We start from the raw sequence: 25,510 nt of genomic DNA on the forward strand, positions 1-25,510 counted from the left end.
ACTTGTGAAAATGGGCAATTTCAAACTCATTTGAATTTATTTATGAAGTCATTTCGGAATCTGTATTTATTACAGAGGATGGCCTGAAAATCGTCCTTTTAAATATGACTCGAAAATCAGCATCCTACAGAAGACCCGATTGGTCCAGTTGGAGACAGCAGAGGAAATGACCTAATATCCCAACTATCGAGGAGCTATGCATGAGTGCAAATGTAATATGCAATTCAAAGATTTCTATATCGATAATATAATTTTACATATGAATCACACTCATTTGCAGGATCTAAAAGTAATCTGCAATGTCGAAGCTACTTTAAAACTGTAAATTGCCAAACAACAACAAGAGACCAGTGATTTATAGTTAATCTATAGTCAATCTACTCTTGTGAAAGTTACTCACACAAATGAGCTAAACACACTGAAGCTACTTAAGGATGAATAATCATAAGTAATAATAATCACATACACTGAAGAAAAAAAAAAAGTTAATTAATGGAAAACTTCATATTAATACAGTATATTGTGCCCTATCAGTTATTTTTATATAATGCAGTAGACAGTCAGTAGTTCAGGCTTGATAAGTAAAGATAATTCTTTATTCCAGAGTTCTTCATGAAAATTATTTAAATACAGTTCCATGGAGCATAAATAGTAACTTTCGTAAAAACTTTTAAAATATACCCAAATAACCAGGCTTTTTATGTCATTATTATTATTATTATTATTATTATTATTATTATTATTATTATTATTATTATTATTATTTATTTATTTATTTATTTATTTTGGAATGTAATCATAACAGTATGACTTTTGCTCAAAAACGGGTGTAAATAAATATATATCAGGATGATGGCATTAAACTTGTCAGATAAATGTACACTACATTCAACAATAATAACGCTAGAATATAACATAAACAAACATGTAGTGTTTTTATATTATTTTATTTTATTTTTTCTAATTTTTTGCAATGTTTACTTGTAGTTACAGTGGGTATAGAAAAATCTAATTTAACTGAACTGAGCAGTTTAGCAAGGAGAGCAGGCGCATATTGCAAAGCTTATATGTGCAAAGTTAGTAGTGGTTACACAAAATACTGACTCAAGGGGACGGTCATTTTTCCATCTCAGTGATTCTTTCTTTTTTTTTTTTTTTTCTTACATGTTGGTGTTAAAGAGTATCTTACATTTGGATGCTTCAGTTGCACTGAGTACAGCTGGATAAAACAAAAACGGCTTCATCTTCATGTCAGGCTGCAAAGCAACAGAATGTGGGGGGGGGGGGGGGGGGGGGGGGTGTTGCCTTGCGTATAATGCAGCAACAAACAATTCCTTATCAGAAAATACAAGTGAACTTGTTTTACAAGTTTGTCAAATGGATGCATAAATATTTGTTCATACAATTTTAAGAAAAAAATAAAAAATAAAAATTACTAGTGCTGCTCTTAGTTAGTTGCAGTATTCCCAAATACTGGTAATCTGTTATGAAATATAATGGGAGTCAAAAAAAAAAAAAAAAAAAAAATGGCACAGTATTCAGTCAGAAACCAAGTATGCTTTACACTTCCCAGCTAATGTATCATCTTTCTTTCTTTTATTTCTTTCTTTTATTTTTTTATTTTCTTTTATTTTTTTTTATTTGCAGTAAAGGTTATGTGCTTGCTCCACTCTTTTGTATTCTTGCTTTGTGAGTTTATCAAGCAAATAATATTTTCGTCAGCCATTTAAACCTCGAGGTCCCCCCACTGAACTTTAACCATATGTCTTTTTTATTATTATTATTATTTTTTTTTTTTGTGACACAGTGAATTCAGTCGGCCTGAACACCATCCATCTGGCATTTGGCTAACTGATGCTGACTGAAAGAGCAGGCCAAAGAACAGCCAGAAGAGAGAATTGCTTCATCAGTTTGGCTATATATGAGGTTTCTTCAAAGTTTTAAAATCTAAAAATGGGAGAGTCTGTGGTGTTACTAATTTAACTTTTCATTAAGAGTTTGACATGCCGTCATATGTGAATGCAACGTGTAAATTCTATATGCAGTTTATGTGAATTATATGGGGAATAAGGTACTGTATAAAGACACAAGGGCTGGGAACTGTCTATATAGTGTGATTTATATAACTGACAGCTTGCTGAAATTAATAATAGAATAGAAAAAATGCCACAGAATGTGTTTCTGATGTCTGTGATTTCAACACTTTCTACATTACTCATGCTGTGTGAATGCATTAGCTGGACTCTGTGATTTAGTTTCAAACCCATAGCAAAACACATTATTTAAGCACATTTACTTGGCCATCTGTGTGGCCACACTGTAAATGCTGCATTAAAGCGTTTCCATTACATAGTTAATTAAGCTCCCATTACATATCTCCTAAACAATGGGTCATTAATATGAACTCAACCATAGTTAACCTGGCTTTTATTAAAATGGGAGGCACACACACACACACACACACACACACACACACACACACATATATATATATGATATTGGTGACAACTTTAATGTAATTATTTTGCATCATATGGATTCAAATGGTATAATCTTTTTGTAGCCATGGACTAAGGTGTTTGTATTGTGATTTTTTTTTTTTCTTTTTTCCAGCAGCATGACAATACTCCAGACATTTTTAAACAGTTTACTTAAGTTATGTTCTGCAACAAATAAGTAGTGTAGCATCACAAATGCAATGTTATACATAAGTCTTAAAAGATATCTGTGATTATTTCCTAGAATGTTTCTTTTACATATGCAGTGTAGAAAACTCTTATTCATCAAAGTGAATTGGTTCATTTTTGTAAACTGACCTATTTAAAGTGTGTTGTTAAAGGGATAGTTCACCCAAAAATGAAAATTACCTCATTATTTACTCTCAAGCCATCCTAGGTATATGTGATATCCTAGGTATATGTGACTTTCTTTTTGCAGACGAGTACATTTGGTGTATATATATATATATATATATATATATATATATATATATATATATATATATAAAACGCCAAATGTACTCGAGGAACTTTATATATATATTTATATATATATAGTTGCAGACGAGTACATTTATGGAAGCATTATTCATCTTTTACATTACAAATCTGATGGCACACGTTGCATTCCCAGATGAATGTTATAATAAACCCAAACTCACAGCAATATGCAGAGATGGAGTCCACACATATAAATGGTAACAGTTTGTGTGGAGCAGCATTTACTGTGAACAGAGCTAAGCATATGACTTATTTGTGTAAATACAACACCTTCTTTGATTGTGTGGTTATTGTATGTAGGACAAGTAAATAATTACACATTTTGGTTTATTTGATATATATATATATATATATATATATATATATATATATATATATATATATATATATATATATATATTAAGGTGAACATCACATCTGGTGACACACGTCGGTTGTGTTGATGTAATGCTGGAATGGATTTATCAAAGATTAGCGTTAAACATTGTCAGTGCCTAAACTCTATAAATAGTTATTCAAGCAAACAGTGAACACCAGTCTATAACTACCTTTTTATCCCTGCCGTAACATTCTGCACTATACAAGCACATGTACATTTGTTCATTTATATTGAGTATGCAAGAGGGAGCGTTTGAACATTATAGCCCCCCACCTTCTGCGAACTGTGATAGTTTCCCATGTTCCAGTTAAATTTGGCCTTTTGTTTCAGACAAATTTTCTGGATTAATTTTGCTGGCAAAACCCAACGCTGGAACTATTAACGCTCCAAAGAATCTGGACTTCGAGAATCATTAGTCGCCGAAAAAATGCTTAATCATTTTCACTGTTATTGATTTGCCATTAGATAGTGACTATTTAAAGCTGACCTTGTTCAGGAACCTAGGAGTTACTAACCAATGTCTCTTAATCACAAAAAGTAATCTGAACAACCTCGAGGGTCTATGTCTGAAAGAGTCCGCTTGCTTTGTTGGAAAATATAATGGTGCCCATTTCTTGTCTACAGGTCTGGTGTCATTTGTAAGACCCAACACACATTTTTATGATCACTGAGAATGCTTTAAATAACATAATAAATAATGAAAAATTCATCATTCATTCACTTTGATGATGAATTTACAAAATGTACATGATTTCAAAATGAGCTCTTACTACTACAGAAAATATGACAGGGTTGACAAATGATGGTTTTATTACATGTAGTGTTTTTTTTTTTTTTTTTTTTCTACTGCTTGAAGCTACTGCCGCAACCTTCTCATGATGATTGGAAAACCCAAACTATTTCTGGACAATTGTTGTGATTGACATTTCATGTTGTGACAGAAAATATATGCACATCATTATCTAAATGTACAAACCCCCATATAAACTCCCCAGAGCCTGTGTGACAGTGTTGAACTCATAGTTGAGTCAGGGGTGATTCAATGATTTCAGTTTTGTGACTTCAGTCCCCTTCATGAACATGATCTCATGTGGCTCAGAGGATTATCTCTTGCCTTCTGTGCAAGAGGTCACAGTTGCTTGACGTATTTATTATTTGTTTTTTTCACAATATAAGTAACACTTATTTTGTGGATGTAGACGGGTATATCTGCTGTTGAAAATTACTCATGTCACTTACACTTACAATGTTTTTTACCAGAATCTACTCTGATATATATATATATATATATATATATATATATATATATATATATATATATATATATATATATATATATATATATATATATATATGCTCTTAGAGGCAGTGAGCAAAAACATAATAATAAACAGTACATACACTTTGCAGTATTTGCTAAATTTCAATTATTTTACCAAAATATGAAGGATCATACTAAATGCATATTACTATTATTATACTTTTTTCTTTATTATTATTATTTGCTACTGACATATCCAACGCTGAACAACTGAAGGACTAGCATGCACCTATTACAAAAGTTTCAAACACTCACTGATGCTCCAGAGGGAAACACTCATAATATAAATATAAAGATGAAGTTTACATCACTTCCTTTGTATTTGTTTAGTTTTCAAGTGCAGCCTTAACTGGAAGAAAACAGAAATCTGATACCTAAAATGTTTCTCACCTCAATCATCTCAACAACTAACATTTGCTTGTATGTTTTTGCTGTTCCGCACCGCTATGCCCTGACGTCTGATAGTGCAAATGAATGAATGAATATTCAACGGTTTGCAATCAATCACAATATGATCTGTCCTTGAACGCCACAGAGAGATGAGTTGGTTATGAACTGAGCTGCAATGGATTCCTGTGGCATCTGAATCACCTATATATACATATATATATATATATATATATATATATATATATATATATATATATATATATATATATAAATGCAGCTAATTCATGAAACATTTTATTTCTTACCCTTTCAATATTTTAAGGGGTCAGCAGGACTGTACCTGTAAATAATAAATCCCATATAGTACACACACAAAATTATATATATATATATATATATATATATATATATATATATATATATATATATATAGTCGGCTGCCTCCCCCCTAATTATTATAGTATCGTAGTCACCCTTCGCCGCCCTTCTCCAGGCTCCTGACCAGGGTGGGTGTATGAGAGAGGAGGGGCACTGGAAGAGCCCGCTGGTGGCATGTGATGGGGCACACCTGATGTAATTGGAGCCTCATCACCACCGCTGTTTAAATGCCGAGCTTTCCTCTCGTCAGGATACCGGTCTCTTCTCTGTGCATGCACGCTGGTGTCCTCATGGTTCCAGGAAGGGTGCGTAGAGGGACTCACACCCCTTACACGGCCGTCGGGCCCCGGACCGAAGAGGTGATCCGCCCCTTACCTGAACCCTACTTGCCCATCACATACCCTGCAGCATGATGAGCATGATAAAAGCCTCTCCGAGGCCTGACGCTGTGTCCTCCCGCCGCGATAGGATAATATATACACACACACACACACACACTGGTGAAGAAACTAGAAATACTTGATTTTTTTTTTTCTTAAATATTGTTATTGTGTATTTATCAAAAGGCCCAACTCCTGCTACGGAGAACATCCCCCAAACCATTACACTTTTTCTCCACCTTTTTCTGACTTATTCACACACTTGGGGTTCAGTCTTCCCCCAGTTTAAAGCCGAACGTTATTGTTTTCCTTTTCATCCAAATAAATTAAACTTATTCTCTTCTATCCACACAACATGCTTCTCAGCAAAAGTGGATTCTGTTTGCTGATGAGGGGCTTCATCACTGAAGAGTACATTATCAGCCTGACTTCTCTTAAACATGCTGAGACAGATCCATAACCTGTTAATCGCTGAACTGGCGAGCAATTCCATTTGCAGTGTTTATCTCCACATTATCCTGTCTTCTCATGCATTTGTCTTACATGGACAACCAGCCTTTTGGTGGACTTTAATTAATTAGTGTCATTGTAAAGTATGTACAATATTCTTGAAATCGCAGATTTGGAATGAACAACTTCCCTTGAATTTGCTGAAAGGGTCATCCCTTTGGCCTTCATCTGGACCACCTCCTGTTGCAGGGTTTCAGTGACCTTAGAGTGACCCCACCATCAATTATACAGTAATTAAATAAATTAGCACCAGGTGCCAGATTAACACCAATAACTTTGAGGTATCTGTAAGTGTTCTCTTATTTTGATCAGAGTTATTTTTCAAATATCTGAATATTTTATTAGTACCACATTTTTAGTCTTATTTTTCAGTTTGTATCCAAGATTCCAGCTGGCTGTAACCAACACAATAAATTAGAAACACTTTCGTGTGAATTCCTTAAATAAAGCATAGTCTGCCAACAGAATAAATAAACATTTAAATGCAAATTTAAAGCAATTTAAACAGAATACTGGGGATACTCACACTCACTGTAATGCTGACTTCATGTCCTCCTGGGACGTCCCTGCTTACAGTGTGATGAAGTGATTTTGGCTGGGGAAATAATGGATGCAGTGGGCAATTTCATATTTATTTATCTCTTTTTCACATGCCGACAGAGGCTGGCAGCTGTTTAGCACTGGGGCAACAAAATTGAATATGCAGAATATGTGCATTATGTGAACTGGTGCTTGTTTTTACTCGCCAACATCTCTAACTTTTATTTAGTTAACTTTAAGTACTAATATAACTGAAACCAAATAAACTAAAATCAAAATCTTAAACGTAAAGGAGTAGTTCAGTTCCAGCTTGAAATTTCTGTCAACATTTAGTCACCCTCCACTTGTTCCAGTTCCAGTTTTTTGAACACCAAAGAAGATATTTTGAAGACATGATATGTTGGTATCCAAACAGTTAACGGGCACCATTGATACCATAGTAGACAACAACAAAAAAAAAAAAAAAAAATACTGTGGAAGTCAATTGTCCCCTTCAACTGTTCGGAGACCAAAATGTTTCAAAATATCTTTTAAATATTGAAATATTTTAAAATATCTTCATTGTGGAAGTGAAATATCCCTTTAATAAAAGCAGTACATCTAGACTTTTAGCATTCTGTTAGTTTTGTTGGGACCCCATTTGAAACCGGCCATCAAAAAAAAAACACCATTTTTCTTTTTTTTTTTTACAACAACAACAACAACAACAACAACAACAAAAATATCACAATTATTTGAATTATGACCCAGAACAATTTCCTTGCGGTGTGTTTTTCTTTATTTTTTATTTTATTTTATTTTTTAATTGACACCCCCCCCAACTCCCCTCACTGCTAATTCTGACAATTTGATGTTCACGTGTGCTCATCTTGTAATTATGCTCATCCTGACCTGATTTTGAGGCAGCATCAGTCCAGTGTTAATCACAGCTGCTTTCAATCATGTGTACAGCTGAACTCAAGAGTGAGAATGAAATGAGGTGCATGTCGTAACTAATTTGACTCTGTGAGTTCATCTGAGAAGATGCCTTCACATCTTATGAGGCAAGGGTTATCAATGATGAGCATTACTGCCGCTTTAGTTGAAGTTTATTAAAGATAATGGCAATACTGACAATGACTCACTTGCTCGCTCAAGCTAATTGTTGATACTCTAAAAGATGAAAAGTGACCACAAAGGTCACTCTGGAAAATTTCAGAGAAAACACCAAAGAACATCTAGCAGGAATGTTTTGATGCAGACAAAAGCATTTGAATATCAGCTCTTTAATACATGCAAGAACTGTCACAGCCTTGATTAGAGGCTTGCAACTTTCAAAATGATGCAAAGGAGCAGAGGAAACCGCAAGAGCTTACTAAACATCTGCAGCAATGCTGGCTTGTGATCAAATTAGATGAATACATCACACATCTGCAGGGGTTAGGTCTGGGCCCTATAGCTATAGCCAATTTTACATAATGATTTCAATAATTGTTCCAGAAAGGTTTTTATTAGTGCTGGGCAATGTATTTATTTATAAATATTTATTGTAGCCTAAATCTCAAAGTATAACAATGTAGGCTAATAAAATTAAATATAAAACAAGCTATTTGTCACTGCCAGGACATTAACCTTTTTTACAAAAAACCTTCCTACTAGAGCCCTGATTGATCTTGGGATCCAACGCAGCTGAGTTGTCCCAACGCTGTGCAACACTTCATGTGCAGGTAGACTCATGTGTGTGGGATGCAGGAGAACAATTAGGGTGTGCTCACACTAGGCAGACTAGTGTGATCATTACGTTTAGCAGTCCCTGGCTAACCGCCGGAACGCAGATCTGATAGGCCTACATGCTGCATGGTGGTGTGACTATTTCTGAGCAGTAAAAAAAATATATCTGTAAAGCAATATATTGTGAGAGGGCCTTGTTTTACTGCGTCCCATACAACTCTAAATAATAAACCACAAAGTTAACGATTCACTCCACTGTGTTGAGCACGGGCAATTCTCTGCTGTCTTCATGTGCTATCTTCCATTTCAAACTTATAAAGTCATGATTACAAGCTGTTGCATTCTTTTCTGTTAAAAATAACAGTGGACATTGGTTTGTGTATGTTGATGCTTAGCCTAAATAATTTGATCAGGAGCCTCCTGTGACCCAAGATTTGTCTGTATGTGTATTCAGAGCCAGTGAGCAATGGACTTTCATAATATTAAAAACATGCAACAAATAATTGTCTGTGTTAATCAATTAATGCATTATTGTGATAATAAGGTGCTAACTGCCAAGCTCTAGTTTTAATGACAAAATTGCCATATTAAATTAACTATTATTTATAAGCTTTTTTTTTCCTTCTGGTGCCTGAAATGGTGGATGGTTGGTCAATACTTTGCTAAATGTGTTTTTGTGATGGCAGTGCTGGCACCTTGTCTGGTTTAGGAATGTCCAACACAGTCTCACTCTCTACTCGTCAAATGTCTGACGCATGGTCAAGTGATCTGGCGTCACTTTTTTGACGCACTGGGTATACCTTTGGCGTTATTTTCAACGTGCAGGTTAGTCCAATAGACTTCTATAGAACTCAGCAGCGTTTAAATTTGACGTCTTGGTTCAGCACACCGCAACTACACTGAATAAATAAAAATAAATAATAGGCTACAAAAAAAATTATATATGACAGAGATCGTTTTTATCTGGCCCTCCAACTTGTTTTTAAGGGTTTAAATATTCTCGCAATCTGATATCAAAGTGATCTCTGTGCCAAAGCTTAGCGCGTTCATCAGTGGTGAGTTTAACAACACTCAACTGCAGGTAAAACAGCACTCAGCGGTGAGTTTGACCAAAGCAACGCTCAACTGCAGGGAAAACGACATAAAAGGTGAGTTTAACAACGCTCCAAGGCGCGTGCAAGTAAGCAGTTTAACCGTTTTCTTACAACCAATTTCGCTTATCGCTTATTCATAGTTCATCATCTCTATGAAATCACGTTCAAGAAGTCTCATTCAGCACTAGTGATGGGAAGTTCGGATCATTTTACCGACTCGGACTTTTGAGTCTCGTTCAGCAAAATGAACGAATCTTTTTTCGAGTCATTTCGTTCATTTTAGCAAAATGTCATTAAAATGTTATGTGCTACTTCCCCAACACATCCAGTACTTACGCAAACGTTGATCACACTACAAACAATACAAAACTAAAATACTATAAGATACAGAAAAAAATATTAATTCTTTACCTGGGTCTTCAGTCTGTGACAAGCTCACCTCACCCCTTTTCTGACAAGAAGAAGTCTTCGGGTTTAAGTCATTCCTTAATCAGGCGACAGACCCATACGCAAAACTAACGTGGTCTTGAGCCGGAAAGAGAATTGATTAGTTCATCTCATGAGTCTTTCGGGTCTCTCGGGTCGAGTTTGACTCGTTCCTTAATCACGTGACAGACCCATACGCAAAACTAACGCAGTCTTGAGCCGGAAAGAGAATTGATTAGTTCATCTCATGAGTCTTTCGGGTCGAGTTTGACTCGTTCCTTAATCACGTGACAGACCCATACACAAAACTAACGCAGTCTTGAGCCGGAAAGAGAATTGATTAGTTCATCTCATGAGTCTTTCGGGTCGAGTTTGACTCGTTCCTTAATCACGTGACAGACCCATACACAAAACTAACGCAGTCTTGAGCCGGAAAGAGAATTGATTAGTTCATCTCATGAGTCTTTCGGGTCGAGTTTGACTCGTTCCTTAATCACGTGACAGACCCATACACAAAACTAACGCAGTCTTGAGCCGGAAAGAGAATTGATTAGTTCATCTCATGAGTCTTTCGGGTCGAGTTTGACTCGTTCCTTAATCACGTGACAGACCCATACACAAAACTAACGCAGTCTTGAGCCGGAAAGAGAATTGATTAGTTCATCTCATGAGTCTTTCGGGTCGAGTTTGACTCGTTCCTTAATCACGTGACAGACCCATACACAATTTCTGACATTTCTGTCACTGTGTTTTTATTACTGTTTGTTGAGGATTTGTCGTTTGTTATTATTTTATAAATCAATAAAACCCTGTTATAAATAAAATATTGATCTGTAAACAAACACTAGGCTATATAATAATCCAATATTACAATAAAAAGTATTTATAGACTAGTTTGTTAATTTTTACTCCAATTATGAGTTTGCTACTATAATAATAATTTTCCTAGGGAGACTTGACATATTGGTGTAATATATGTATAAGAAGATTGCTCAAAAAAGGACATAATGACATAAATTAAAAGCAAATAACATTTTGAAATTGAATTATTAATGTTAGTTTAAAACATTAAGGTTATGATAACTTCAGGTTTAACCGTTATAACCCAAACTGAAATAAAACTGGAGAGTTAAAGTGATTTACTTAGAAATATAGTGTGCTTGGGTCACACAAAGGTTTAACCAATGGTTCAACTGAAGAACAACTGTCACTCAAGACTGTCACTAAGGGAACGGTGACCATTCCACACCCATCCCCCTTTGTTTTGCACTAGGTGAGGGGCAGAGAAGAGCCTCAGACAGATTTTAACACCTCAGGACAATGAGCACTAGAAAAAGGAGTGATGTTTGGTCTCATTTTGTGGCAACTACAGCCACTGAAGCAAAATGCAACATATGCAAAAAAGGTTTTTCAATTAAAGGAGGAAGCACTTCTAATTTGAGAAGGCACCTTAAATCTGCACATCCTACGGTGCTGTTATCACAAGTTAGAACAGAGACTGAAGATGATAGCCCTGCTGCAGCTGGAGCGGTTTCTACCACCAGCACTTTTTCTGCTGGACCTTTGACTGCTTTAGCTGGCACGCTGACCACATCTACAGCATCCAGTACACCAGCAGCAGCCACCATCATCCAAGGAGCAGTTAGGCCAAGGAGGCCACAACAACAAACTTCAATGAGCAGTTTTGTAACAAGACCAATGGATCCATTAAGACAAAGCAAACTTGATGAGGCTCTGGTGAGAATGATTGCTTGTGACTTTCAGCCATTTTCTATAGTGGAGGACAAGGGCTTTAAGGAGTATTCACATCTTCTGGACCCGTCATACAGTCTACCTAGCAGAAAAACATTATCAAAAACTGTAATGCCTAGGCTGTATGACAAATTAAGAAGTGATATAATGGACAAAATCAAGACTGCCTCTGCTGTTTGTCTCACAACAGACTGCTGGACCTCTTTGACTACAACAAGTTATATGACTGTGACATGTCATTTCATAGAGGACTTTCAGATGACCTCCTATCTCCTGGACTGCTTTGTTTTGACAGACAGACACACTGCTGCTTACCTGGCAAGTGAGCTGACAAGGGTTACAAATGAATGGGGTGTGGGTGACAAAATTGTAGCTTGTGTCACAGACAACGCCAGCAACATAGTTTCAGCCCTGAAAGACCATCTCCACTGGGACCACATACCTTGTTTTGCCCATATGCTGAACCTCATTGTCAGAGCTGCATTGAAGGAGGTCCAAACTATATTGCAAAAGGTCAAAACAATAGTTGAATACTTCCACAGAAGTACAGTTGCTTCAGACAAGCTCAAGGCCACACAAAAACAGATGGGTCAAGAGCCGTTGAGGTTAAAACAGGATGTGGCCACAAGGTGGAATTCAACATATTACATGTTGAAAAGATTTACAGAAATCAAAGATCCGATCATCTCCACCCTGGCACTAACTAATGCATCTCTGCCAAGCTTGTCACCAGAGGAATGGAACATTTCCAGAGAAATATTGGACATCATTAAGCCATTTGAAGAGGTCACCACAGAAGTGAGTGCAGAAAAGTAAGTAGTTTTAGGACATTTTTAAATTATTATTATTCATCTTAAAACCACATTTTTTAACGTCTCTTGATGCAGCCTTTTTTCTGTAGCCTTTTTTTTTTTTTTTTTACAAAGAAGTATATGCAGTATTGATTTTTATTTTGTTATAATTAATTTATAAACAATTTGCATTTTTCATAGGTTTGTGACTGCATCCAAAGTCATTTTGATGACAAGAGGTCTTCAGAGGATTGTTGCCCGATATCAAAGAAATCCCTCCAGCTTTGACCCTGTTAAAAAACTAGTGGATGCCCTGATGTCAGAAATGACTAAGAGGTTTGGCAGAGTGGAACACATTGAAAAGCTTGCTGATGCTACTTGCCTGGACCCAAGGTTCAAAAAGCAAGCTTTTGTCAATCACCAGGCAGCAGAAGAGACAGTAAAGAGGATTATTGCAGCTGCAGCAGCTATTAACCCAGCTCAGAGTGAGGAGGATACTTCAGATCCTGGTGCGACTGCCAGTGCAGGGGCCATGTTTTGGGAAGATTTTGATGAGAGGGTAGCAAGCTTGAGGCCTTCTGCTACCTCTTCTAAGACCTCAGATGCGATGATGGAGATGCGGGCCTACCTTGCAGAGCCACTCTTACCCCGCACATCAGACCCTCTGTCCTGGTGGAGGAGATGTTCACCCGTTTACAAAAGCCTTTCTGAAGTCACGAAGAAAAGACTTTGTATTGTGGCCACATCCGTGCCATCTGAAAGAATTTTTTCTAAAACTGGGCAGATTATATCTGATAGAAGAAACAGACTCAGCCCATCCAAGGTCCGGGAGCTTGTTTTTTTGAATGCAAACATGCCTTAAAGTCATGTTTGCAAAAATATAGCCACATTGTATTATTTATTTTAAAGCTTATTTATTTTTATTTATTTTAAAAAAGACTAGCGGCCTTGTTGTGCAATATTTAGTTTTTCTTTTTTTTTATACGGTACTTTTAAAGTTTATTTGTTAAGGTTATTAGACCCTGTGGCTTTATTATCTTTTAATTTTAATTTTCCTCTTTGTTAAAAAGCTTTTCTGGGACATAAATAAACAATAAACAACAATTAAAAAGTATGTACACAGTGTTTTTTTTTATTTTTATAAAGTGTCATATGTTACAAAAGTATTGTTTACACAGACAACCTGATTTAATAACTGCACAATTACACAAAAACAAACAAACAAACAGAGAGAGAGAGAGAAAAAATATCAACATTTTAAGCATAACCAACTCTTTATTTCCACATTCAGTGTTATGGAAAAGTACCATCATGACAGAAATTAAAAGCAACAATTTGAAACCAGAAATGCATGACGTAACTGTAAGAGTAAATAATAACAATAATAATAATAATAAGTACTACGCACCCATTTGTAAGGAAAGTAGTAAATTAACTAATTAGCCAATGTTGTCACGTCACGGGACAAAAGAACGACCAACCCGAAGAACCGAAAGATGAACTAATCAATTCTCTTTCCGGCTCAATACTGCATTCTTTTACTATCTATGGTTTTAGCGTATGGGTCTGTCACGTGATTAAGGAATGACTCGACCCGAAGACTCATGAGATGAACTAATCAATTCTCTTTCCGGCTCATACTGCATTGGTTTTAGTGTATTGGGCTGTCACGTGATGAAGGAACGAGTCAAAAACCCGATAGACCCGAACTATGAACTAATCAATTCTCTTTCCGGCTCAGATTGCATTGGGTTAGCGTGTGGGGCTGTCACGTGATTAAGGAACGAGTCAAAAACCCGATAGACCCGAACTATGAACTAATCAATTCTCTTTCCGGCTCAGACTGTATAGAACACTGCGCATGCGCGACTGAACGAATCACTCCCCGTGACGACTCGTTCTTTCCGAGTCACATTAAAGATTCGTTCAAAATGAACGAATCGTTCATGAACGACACATCACTATTCAGCACACATCGCGATACTTGGCATCAGTTTCCATGTGCCACAGGGTCGGTGAGTAGATATAATTACGCTCTTTTAATGCCTGTTATAAAATTTATTCTGTCTTTATTAATCAGATTAGCGCCATATTGTTTACTCGCTGTATTATATCAGTCATCCGCGGCTGTCTTTGAGTTTCATTGCGTTTAACTAAGTGAACACACCTGCTAACTAGTGTGATTAAACCCTGTCGGTCACGTGACGTGCCATAGACTTTCAATATATTCATTTCATGTCAAAGATGTAAATTTGTAGTAAAATCATGGTAACCACGACACGTACAATAGCAACAAATAAAATTTGAAGTTAAAACCCAGGAACGGGACATTTACCATGTTTTTGCCACAGTAACTGTAGTTCTACTATGGTATATTAATAACCAATACAACAATACAATAATCATCAAACTAACTTTGGTTGTACAACTGTAATGGTCGTTTTTGATGTGCTTTTATATTACAGATATCACACATTTACTGTATCATGCTTTTGATACCTTTTTATGTAAATCCAAAAAAAGTAAATAAATAAAAGGAAACATTTTTCCCTTCCTGCAGTTCATTCATATCAGTTTATATTTTAAATATTTTGCTCACAAAACATTATTAAAATTCTGTTTATAATTCTATTTTATTCTACCCCTCCCCCTTTCTTATTTTTATTATTATGTATTTTTTTTTTTTTGTTGAAAAGATGTAAAGGAAGCAGTCATCCCTGTGGTGTTTGTGGAGAGGTTTTCCTTCAGAAATGGAGAAGACTGAAAGCTGCGGAGGCAGACATTTGCAGCAGTAAGTCTGTGTTGGTTTTACCTTTTTATCAAACTGCTGTTATAAATTGCACAGCATTTGTTGTTTCTTAAACTTTTGCACTGTCCAAATACCCACACTTACCATCTTTGCACTTGACCAATCGATTATTTATTTGACGTATTTCCTATGTTTAGGCCAAGTGTTCGAGTGAGCATGGTGACCACAAGTGTGTGTCGAACTTTTCATGACCTGATGACAGTGGTTCCCGTTCCTGATCCTGGAGAACCCCAGCACTGCACGGTTTTGGCGTCTCTCTTATCTGACAAACACACTTTTGAGGTCTTGGAGTCTTCACTGATGAGCTGATGAGTTGAATCAGGTGTGTTTGATCAGGGAGACATCTCAAATGTGCAGTGTTGGGCTTCTCCAGGACCAGGATTGGGAGCCACTGCCTTATGGGACACACTTAAGTGTTTACAGAGATTTTTAGTTTGATCATTCAACTTTGCATTTTAAAATAAATTAATTGAAAAATTATTTTCAATATCTAATTATTATTATTATTATTATTATTATTATTATTATTATTATTATTATTATTATTAATATTTTACATACATTGTAAAGGTTTCCGTGACTCCTTGTGAGATCTCGACAAAAGGTCTCACAATTTATTCCAAAAATTGATGCATGATGGGATACACTAAGCCTGGTATAGAGCTCCGGAGCGGTATTGGAGATAATGTGGGTTTAGTGTTCATTAAGGGCACTGCGCTTTGGCATTATTAAGACTTGCGCACTACTGATAACAGTCCTGTTAGCTTGTAATATTTTTTTTTTATATATATATATGAATATAGCTGTATAATTACACACACACATACGCACAGTAATGTATAAGATGCATGTAATGTAGTAATATTTTTCTTTCTTTCTGTCTTACAGGATTGTTTGCAGATAATGCTGTTCAAGCTCAACAGCTCTTTTAAGAGCCAACCCTCACAAACCTTCCTAAAAACTAAAAGAGCTGTTACTGAGTCTCAGCGAATCTTGCCATGATCAGCTCTTCCCAGGTACATTTGTTTAAAATATTTTTGAATCAACATTTACTCATCAAATGCTCTGGTCTGAATCTTATTTTAAATTAACTTAATTATATGTTTAATGAGCAATGTTAATTGCACACAGAGTAAGATTATCTTGTTTTTCAGAAGAGAAGGAAGACCAAGGAAATGATTTGCTCATGAGGAATGAAGACGGCCATCTTGAGCCCAAACAAAGACAGAAGTCCTCTGGTATGTGTGTGTTGAAGCAATGCTGTGCAATGCTGTGTTATGTGTTACAGCACTTTATGATTTTATCTCACAGGACTGTTCATCTCAGCCGTAATTTATTCTTTCTATGTTTTTATTCTTAATAAAAAAAAAAAAATATATACAGCTATTACAATTAAATCATGTAGGCAAAGTGTGACTGGAATATTTTTAAACTTTAAGTAAAAAAAAAAAAAAAAAAAAACACCAACTGTTTGTCTTAAATAAAAGAATACAAGTTTTATGTAAGTGGTTTACATTATTTCATTGTTTCATAAATGTTGTATTATAAATTGTGGATTGATAGTTGATTGGTTTGAAGCCAGGCCTTACACTAAAACACATTTGTGAGAGAAGTCAGGAACTTTGAAGATAAATTAGAGAGGGAAAAAAGACACATTTACTGCAACAATAGATGAATTATAGAGGCAAAAAATTCTGTCACATGCTAAGGGGTGTCTCATGAGCAAGTCCTTTGCCTTAATTCTTGCAGAATGAAATTTTTATTGCAGTATTTTAATTTGTACAGATGATCTCATCAGCCAAATGGGGGGTTTTGACCAAGTGATGCTCTTGAAAGGACTGAAAGAAGAGGATGTGGTAAATTGTCTTCAGAGAAAAACCTTCTCAAAAGGTCTCAAAACAGCTTGAAGAATGGTAAGTGTACAGTACTAAAAGGGTCATAGTTGCTCACCCTGCTAAAATCACACAGAACATAAGCTGAGCTCTCTGTCAATTAAACAACTTAATCTGTATTGTTTGTTTCACTTTGACCAGGTCTGGGATCTTAGGACTGAGAGATCCTCTGGCTGAGAGAAGCTACACCACATCAGTGCTGGATATCAACCACAAACAGTTTCCAGACACGAGAGAAGAAGATCACGATGGGGAGATGAAACCAGTTTAGATGTGATGATGGGAATCATTATTTTCTGGAACAGTATCACATGTCTTATATGCATCACATGATCTGTATCACAGTTGACTGGATGGATTATTTTTACTTTTAAGGACATTTCATCACTCATCTGTGTGAACTGATTAATTTATGATATTAATGAATTTTTGATCCTTTATTATTTTCCTTGAATTGTGTTTGTCTTGAAGCTACTTTATCAACTTCATAGTCTATGCTTCAATAAAATTAATATGGTGAATATTGTGTGTTGAAAATTCTTGGTAAATTCATAATTTTACTAGATACTGTAGGCTACTATGGGTTTATTCTACACTTGAAAAACTACATATTATTACCAGGATTATTTTTTGCTTAAACATTAATGACATCTGGAACAACAATACACCAGAAAGTTATTATTGTATATATTTAATCACAAATATGCCTATATATCTATATAAAGGGATTTACTAGATGAATTATTTTGAAAAGCCATTTACTTTATAGTTACAAACACTTGAGGGATAACTGAGAATGTAGCAGGAATGATCAACATGGATCTTGTACTGCATTAAATCCAAGAGCATGCACATTACTGATGTTCAGCATCTGAGGACCCAGATAAGGGGATGAGGAGGACATTTTTACACTGATTGTTGCTAATTAGTTAATATATATAGTATTCTGAGTACTCCATGAATTATTCCTTGTGGAAAAGTGAAGTATCACAATGTGTATAAATTGTCCTTGATTACTGCTTAACAGTGGGGAATAGATAATGGCATGTTGTTGCAGGTTTATCCATTATATTTATTACTGTTAACTTCAAAAATAAAATAAATAATCTATAATTTTTATTATTAAATCATTTCTTTCTAATTTTGCCATGTTTCATCAGATGGCCTCACCATGTCCTGTCAAAAGCTTTACTGCTCATGACATAAGAATAAGAAAAGGTTAGTCTATGAAAACTGTCAGATATAAATGTGACTCAGCTCAGTTTGTTGTCCATTATGAGGAGAATACATACATGTAGGTTTTACTGCCCTTCTACCCCCAGGGGCCCAGTAGCACCCCCCGGAAGAGCCAAAAACTGTACATTTGAAATGGCTGTAAATCAGAGTCCAATTAATGAATCAAAGAGAAAACCAGAAGAATTTTTACTTATGCTATGCTGATAAAATAATGTCGGGCACAGTTTTCAGAAATAAATGGAAATGTTTCATAAAGCCATTTTAAATATTGCTCCCTCTAAAATACCAAATTTCACTCTGTCTTTCAATTATATCATAGAGGTTTACACAATGAAACTATTCATATATCCAGTTTTCCATTAAATATATTATTTATTTCATTTCGTCAATAAAACGATTTAAACTACATTACCCACAAGCCTCCGTCGTTCTATATATGGAAAGGCGAAACTAGGGGCTGTTTTTTGTAGTTCATCGAAGTTATGATTAGGGTTAGGGTTAGGATCTCGCTAAAGAGGTAATTTTCCTCAACATAGCAACCCTTAATTGTTGACTTAATATATTACTAATGTGATAATAGTAGCAAAACGTTCTTCTGTAACACGATGCGCTGTTTAGTATGGGTTAAAGGATAGTCCAACCACAGACAACCCTGCGATGACAAGGGACATTGACAGCCAATGATATCAAAGCTGAGCAGCGGCGTCACGCTTCCTTATCCATTTATGACCGATGACTTTCGTTTTTCGGCTGAAGGGATAGATTGGTTAACAATCAATAACATTTGCTACCTATTAGATTGTGTTTTATTAACGTCTACACCTTCCTCCAACAATAATGCAAATGCGCTAATTATTGTTTTCAGCTTGACAAAAATTGGGCAATATTGATGAGCACATGGCCAGCATTCGCAGTTCTATCGAACCGATTCCTCTCATTAAATCTTTTTTTTTTTTTTTCAAAGACAGGTGCATTTTCTAATCAAATGATTAGCTTGTAACATTTAAATTGCATGTTGTTTTGTTTTAAATCTATAAAAATTATTCACTTTAGTTTTTCTGTGATTTGCCATTCTTTACCAATTGAACTCTAGCAATAAAAACAGAGTTAAAAAAACTGATTCAAAGACAAATTGCCCATATAACTGCACTGCATCCTCTGTCAATAAGTTGTTTTTGCCACTATGAAGAATAAAAATTCTTTGCAAATACTTTTATTTAAAAAAAAAGTAAATACAGATAGTCTTTCAGAGAACACTGAAGAATTTATTTGACCAAAAAGTGATACAACACACTGTTTCAAACTCAGAAAATAAAGACCATGAAGACATGCATGTCAAGTGTGCAATATCATCTATAAACCTCCATCAGCACAGCATCAAATAAACACTGATTGTCCGAACAATGGAAGAAAGATAACGTTCAGGAAAACAAACACCTGCTACATAAAATTGCAGAAATAAAACTGACAATAACATCATTCACTTCATGACTGGAACTAGGGGATGGCTGTGCATGAATACGTCCTTTACGAAAACTCCTGATGAGAACTGATGTTTGTTTTTTTATGATAAAAGCACCAGAAGTAAAGTTTACTGTATGAAGCTTGAAAAAGAGAACACAATGCTTTATCAATATAAAAATACTATTTTCAACCATTGTTTTGATCACTGGTTCTGTATACAATATATGGGTTGCTGGAAGGTCACAATGTATTCATTATAAGCTTAGAACTAAAACAAAACTGCACTGCAAAGTCTAAACACTGATAAAGGGAGCATTTCTGTGTGTGTTGGGAAGATAAAGAGTTAAAGAGGTGAGTCCTTGTGCATGATCGAGAAGAACATCATTATCTGCGAACAATCCTGAAAGACAGAAAGGAAGGAAATATTATTACATGCTACTTTTAGACCATAAAACCAGCCTCTGTAAAGATGCTGTATAATTATATATTAAATGCATCTATTATTAAAAGCTAGTCAATAATAGCAAGCTATATTCATATGAATTATAAAAAAATATATTACATGCTTAAAGGAATGTTATCAGTAGTAAATTGATCTGCTCACGGAAACCTTTCCAATGTATGTGAAATATTATTATTAATAATAATAATAATAATAATTAGATACTGAGAATAATTTGGAAGTAAAACAAAGTGTTGCATGTTTTCTTGGTGTACAGAAAAGTATATTTATTTTGTACATCATTTGCAACTGCTTTTTTTTCACTTAATTAGAAGCCCCAAAAATTTAATTGTCCTCTGTAATAGGGACTAATGAAAAGAGAATTAGAATTTCTTTTAAAATGCAAAGTTGAATAATAATCAAAAAAAAAAAAAAAAATCTCTGTAAACACTTAAGTGTGTCCCGTAAGGCAGTGGCTCCCAATCCTGGTCCTGGAGAAGCCCAACACTGCACATTTAAGATGTCTCCCTGATCAAACACACCTGATTCAACTCATCAGCTCATCAGTGAAGACTCCAAGACCTCAAAAGTGTGTTTGTCAGATAAGAGAGACGCCAAAACCGTGCAGTGCTGGGTTCTCCAGGATCAGGATTGGGAACCACTGTCATCAGGTCATGAAAAGTTCGACACACACTTGTGGTCACCATGCTCACTCGAACACTTGGCCTAAACATAGGAAATACGTCAAATAAATAATCGATTGGTCAAGTGCAAAGATGGCAAGTGTGGGTATTTGGACAGTGCAAAAGTTTAAGAAACAACAAATGCTGTGCAATTTATAACAGCAGTTTGATAAAAAGGTAAAACCAACACAGACTTACTGCTGCAAATGTCTGCCTCCGCAGCTTTCAGTCTTCTCCATTTCTGAAGGAAAACCTCTCCACAAACACCACAGGGATGACTGCTTCCTTTACATCTTTTCAACAAAAAAAAAAAAAATACATAATAATAAAAATAAGAAAGGGGGAGGGGTAGAATAAAATAGAATTATAAACAGAATTTTAATAATGTTTTGTGAGCAAAATATTTAAAATATAAACTGATATGAATGAACTGCAGGAAGGGAAAAATGTGTCCTTTCATTCATTTACTTTTTTTGGATTTACATAAAAATGTATCAAAAGCATGGTACAGTAAATGTGTGATATCTGTAATATAAAAGCACATCAAAAACGACAATTACAGTTGTACAACCAAAGTTAGTTTGATGATTATTTTATTGTTGTATTGATTATTAATATACCATAGAACTACAGTTACTGAGGTAAAAACATGGTAAATGTCCCGTTCCTGGGTTTTAACTTCAAATTTAATTTGTTGCTATTGTACATGCCGTGGTTACCATGATTTTACTACAAATTTACATCTTTGACATGAAATGAATATATTGAAAGTCTATGGCACGTCACGTGACCGACAGGGTTTAATCACACTAGTTAGCAGGTGTGTTCACTTAGTTAAACGCAATGAAACTCAAAGACAGCCGCGGATGACTGATATAATACAGCGAGTAAACAATATGGCGCTAATCTGATTAATAAAGACAGAATAAATTTTATAACAGGCATTAAAAGAGCGTAATTATATCTACTCACCGACCCTGTGGCACATGGAAACTGATGGCAAGTATCGCGATGTGTGCTGAATGAGACTTCTTGAACGTGATTTCATAGAGATGATGAACTATGAATAAGCGATAAGCGAGAATGGTGTGTAAGAAAACGGTTAAACTGCTTACTTGCACGCGCCTTGGAGCGTTGTTAAACTCACCTTTTATGCCGTTTTCCCTGCAGTTGAGTGTTGCTTTGGTCAAACTCACCGCTGAGTGCTGTTTTACCTGCAGTTGAGTGTTGTTAAACTCACCACTGATGAACGCGCTAAGCTTTGGCACAGAGATCACTTTAATATCAGATTGCGAGAATATTTAAACCTCAAAAACAAGTTGGAGGGCCAGATAAAAACGATCTCTGTCATATATATATATATATATATATATATATATATATATATATATATATATATATATATATATATATATATATATATATATATTTTTGTAGCCTATTATTTATTTTTATTTATTCAGTGTAGTTGCGGTGTGCTGAACCAAGACGTCAAATATAAACGCTACTGAGTTCTATAGAAGTCTATCGGACTAACCTGCACGTTGAAAAATAACGCCAAAGGTATACCCAGTGCGTCAAAAAAGTGACGCCAGATCACTTGACCATGCGTCAGACATTTGACGAGTAGAGAGTGAGACTGTGTTGGAATGTCATGGTTAAATAGGGATGACAATAAAAATGCCAGTAGGTGGCAACAAGTTCATGTTTTAATAACTAATTTATCAAATCATTCAAATCAAACGATTCATTCAAAACTTCTTATTCAATTAGAAACTAAACAAATGAGTCCATCTGTTGAATCACGTTCACTTGATTCATTCAAAATCTGATTCATTCAAGGAACTAAACATCGTGTTGCTATGCACTGCTGTATAAAATGAATAGCACATTTTGTGCTCGCGCAGAAATATTAGAAGATATTCAGAAAAGTACATTGCATGTGCCCGGAATATAAAATGTAAAAACTCATACATGGGTATTTTTTTCTTTCATCGCTTGAATTATAAGGGCATTTGAACTGTATTCTAACAGGCTTCATAACACAGTGAACTTTAGGACACTTGTTTTTGCCAAGTCTGTGACTCAATACGTCAGCTCTACTATCGTCTCTCAATCCGTCACACATACAGCACAATAACACAATGTCGGGGAATGCCTTTAAATAATAATCAAGGAAAAACCATACCTTTTCTTTTGTCTAAAGTTGAACTTGCGCTAAAAAATATGAAAACTTGCTTCCACTTGGAGCAGCTTGTTACAGTACCGAGTTCTGATTATTTTGTGAATTTTGTGAATTTTATTTTGTCTATTTAGTTTGTGAATTATCATGAGTAACTTACAGAATATTTTAATTTAATTTGTATGGTAAGTTTTAAATAATACACATATTATTCTAAAAGGGATGGTTAGGGGGGATTGTGGTTTTACCAAGGGGATGCTTTTTGTCATTTATTTTATTTTCAACCAGGGGGATGCCATTCCTTCGAGCCCTGTATATAGCATTAGGTAGGTGTTTTTTAAATAGGATATCAAAAGAGTATTATGTAAAATTTGTGTTCCTAAAGGTTGAGTCTGTGTATTGGATTCTGTTTTTAATGTTTGAACAATAGCATCCAATCTATGCGTCTCATGTGTGTACATTCATAGCAATTGATAGTTGTTTAGGTGTCATATAACTTCAGGTGTCCTTGGTCAATGAATGATGTCAAAACACTCCTTCATTTAATCAGACGCTAATGGCTCTGATAGTTTATACAGAACAACATGACCTTAAAATAATCTGAATGTGGGTTTGATGTCAGTGTAGGGAAGTTTTTTATGCTTTTCTAATTTACTGGAATGGCAAATATAATAGATATTTAATATACAACATGTAATGCATCTGAAAAAAATAATATATATATAATATCTGTTGTTATTGTTCTGCAGAACATTTTAAACTCTTAATCTTAAATGAATATGATTGTGTTAAATAAGTATGTAAAACTATAAGTATGCAGAGATGTTAAAAATGAAAGTGAAGTGACCCATACTTGGAATGTGTGTTCTGCATTTAACCCATACACATGCATACACACAGAAGTGAAAGCACAAACACATCGTGAATAACCCGGAGCAGTGGGAAGCCAATGTGCACGGGGAGCAGTGGGTGGTTTTGGTGCCTTGCTCAGGGGTCTCAAATCAGTTGCGGTATTAAAGTGGGAGAGAGCACCTGTTATTCACTCCCCCCACAATCTCTAACCAGTCCTGAGACTTGAAACCGTGACCTTTGGGTTACAAGTCCAACTATCTATGCATTATGTCACAACTGCTAGGGCTGGACGATTAATCGAAAAGTAGTCAAAACCAAAAATTCAGAACCTTTAACCAATTAAATTTTCTCATGTCGGTTATTTCGTTTTTTTTAATCCTGTTAATACTTCCCCCTTAAAAGCATATACCGCGTGTGTAGCCACATACTCTGCCCCATCCAGCCAGTGGCATAAAAGCAAAACATGGAGGTATATAGTGATGGCGAGCTTAATTGCGTCTTCGCTAAACTTTCGTTGTATTTGTTTTATGGTTTAGACATTCAAGCGATTAGATGATCAGATGTGTATTATTATATCGAGCTACCATGTTCGCGCTAGGGCTTTCATTTTTTTCTGAATATTCGTCGAATTACAAAAAAAATAAATAAAAATAATCACATTCGAATGTAACATTTTTGCATTTTTTATATTTTAGGTTTCCGTTGAGGAGGCAGCTTTAAGGCCCACCCCACATTCTGCATTCTCTACCGTCTCACACACATTCTCATCCGCACATCCTCATCCGCACAGCTTTCAGAAGGCGGATGAGCTGAATAAGCAGTACCACTCCTGTCATCATTCACCTCATGCAGGCACTTTTTGAGACCGCGTGGACGGATGCACGTCTGTCCGCGAGCCCTCTTGATGAAAAAAAATTGCATAATGCGGATGGTCAAATTATACATTGGCCTTTATCAGTGGCGCACAAGATGCGTCACAAGTGTCATTGTATTATAATGTTTTTGTGAACATATTCAGTTGAAGCAACTAGATGCAGCGCTGCTGCGATGTACAATCAAAATATTGAGGAAAAAGAGAATGTGGAGAAGATCTTGTTTACGTCAAAACTGAAACCAAGCCATTCACACAGAACGCATATTTCACGCATTTTCTAGAGAAGGACATCTTCTATTACCGTTGCACTCGCGTCCCATACAATAGAGCCGCATGTTTAGAAAGCCATTTAGTGGGTTCAGTTTGCACCCTCTTGTGGCCTCAGAAGAGAAGCCAAAAGCTTTTC

The 25,510-nt window shown here is 35.5% G+C and overlaps 1 protein-coding gene and 2 long non-coding RNA genes across 5 annotated transcripts; 2 read left to right on the forward strand and 1 right to left on the reverse strand.

Annotated features, from left to right (window-relative positions):
* Positions 1–11,099: 11,099 nt before the first annotated feature.
* On the forward strand, positions 11,100–14,332 carry LOC127996292 (zinc finger BED domain-containing protein 4-like). Its single transcript, XM_052591938.1, has 2 exons — positions 11,100–12,691; positions 12,872–14,332. The coding sequence occupies exons 1-2, from the start codon at positions 11,448–11,450 to the stop codon at positions 13,530–13,532; spliced, it is 1,905 nt and encodes a 634-aa protein (XP_052447898.1). The 5' UTR covers positions 11,100–11,447; the 3' UTR covers positions 13,533–14,332.
* A 1,006-nt stretch (positions 14,333–15,338) lies between these two features.
* On the forward strand, positions 15,339–17,892 carry LOC128008501 (uncharacterized). Of its 3 annotated transcripts, none has more exons than XR_008180289.1 (5): positions 15,339–15,461; positions 16,368–16,495; positions 16,634–16,717; positions 17,265–17,392; positions 17,513–17,892. It is a non-coding gene; the product is annotated as an uncharacterized LOC128008501 (long non-coding RNA). The 3 variants fall into 3 exon arrangements; XR_008180339.1 differs by having other exon boundaries at positions 16,637–16,717; XR_008180390.1 differs by having other exon boundaries at positions 16,642–16,717.
* Positions 17,893–19,851: 1,959 nt separating this feature from the next.
* LOC128007927 (uncharacterized) lies at positions 19,852–22,555 on the reverse strand. The gene is made up of 3 exons (XR_008179721.1): positions 22,169–22,555; positions 21,395–21,489; positions 19,852–20,471 (listed from the first exon to the last, which is right to left on the reverse strand). It is a non-coding gene; the product is annotated as an uncharacterized LOC128007927 (long non-coding RNA).
* Between the last annotated feature and the right edge of the window lie 2,955 nt (positions 22,556–25,510).

This window comes from Carassius gibelio, chromosome A1, assembly GCF_023724105.1.
Source record: "Carassius gibelio isolate Cgi1373 ecotype wild population from Czech Republic chromosome A1, carGib1.2-hapl.c, whole genome shotgun sequence".
Lineage (NCBI taxonomy): Eukaryota > Metazoa > Chordata > Actinopteri > Cypriniformes > Cyprinidae > Carassius > Carassius gibelio.

Excerpts from the sequence above, each read along its gene's own strand:
- LOC127996292 (XM_052591938.1), top strand. The coding sequence starts at position 11,448 with ATGAGCACTAGAAAAAGGAGTGATGTTTGGTCTCATTTTGTGGCAACT. Across the intron at positions 12,692-12,871 it reads ACAGAAGTGAGTGCAGAAAA|GTTTGTGACTGCATCCAAAG; the intron begins GTAAGTAGTTTT and ends CATTTTTCATAG.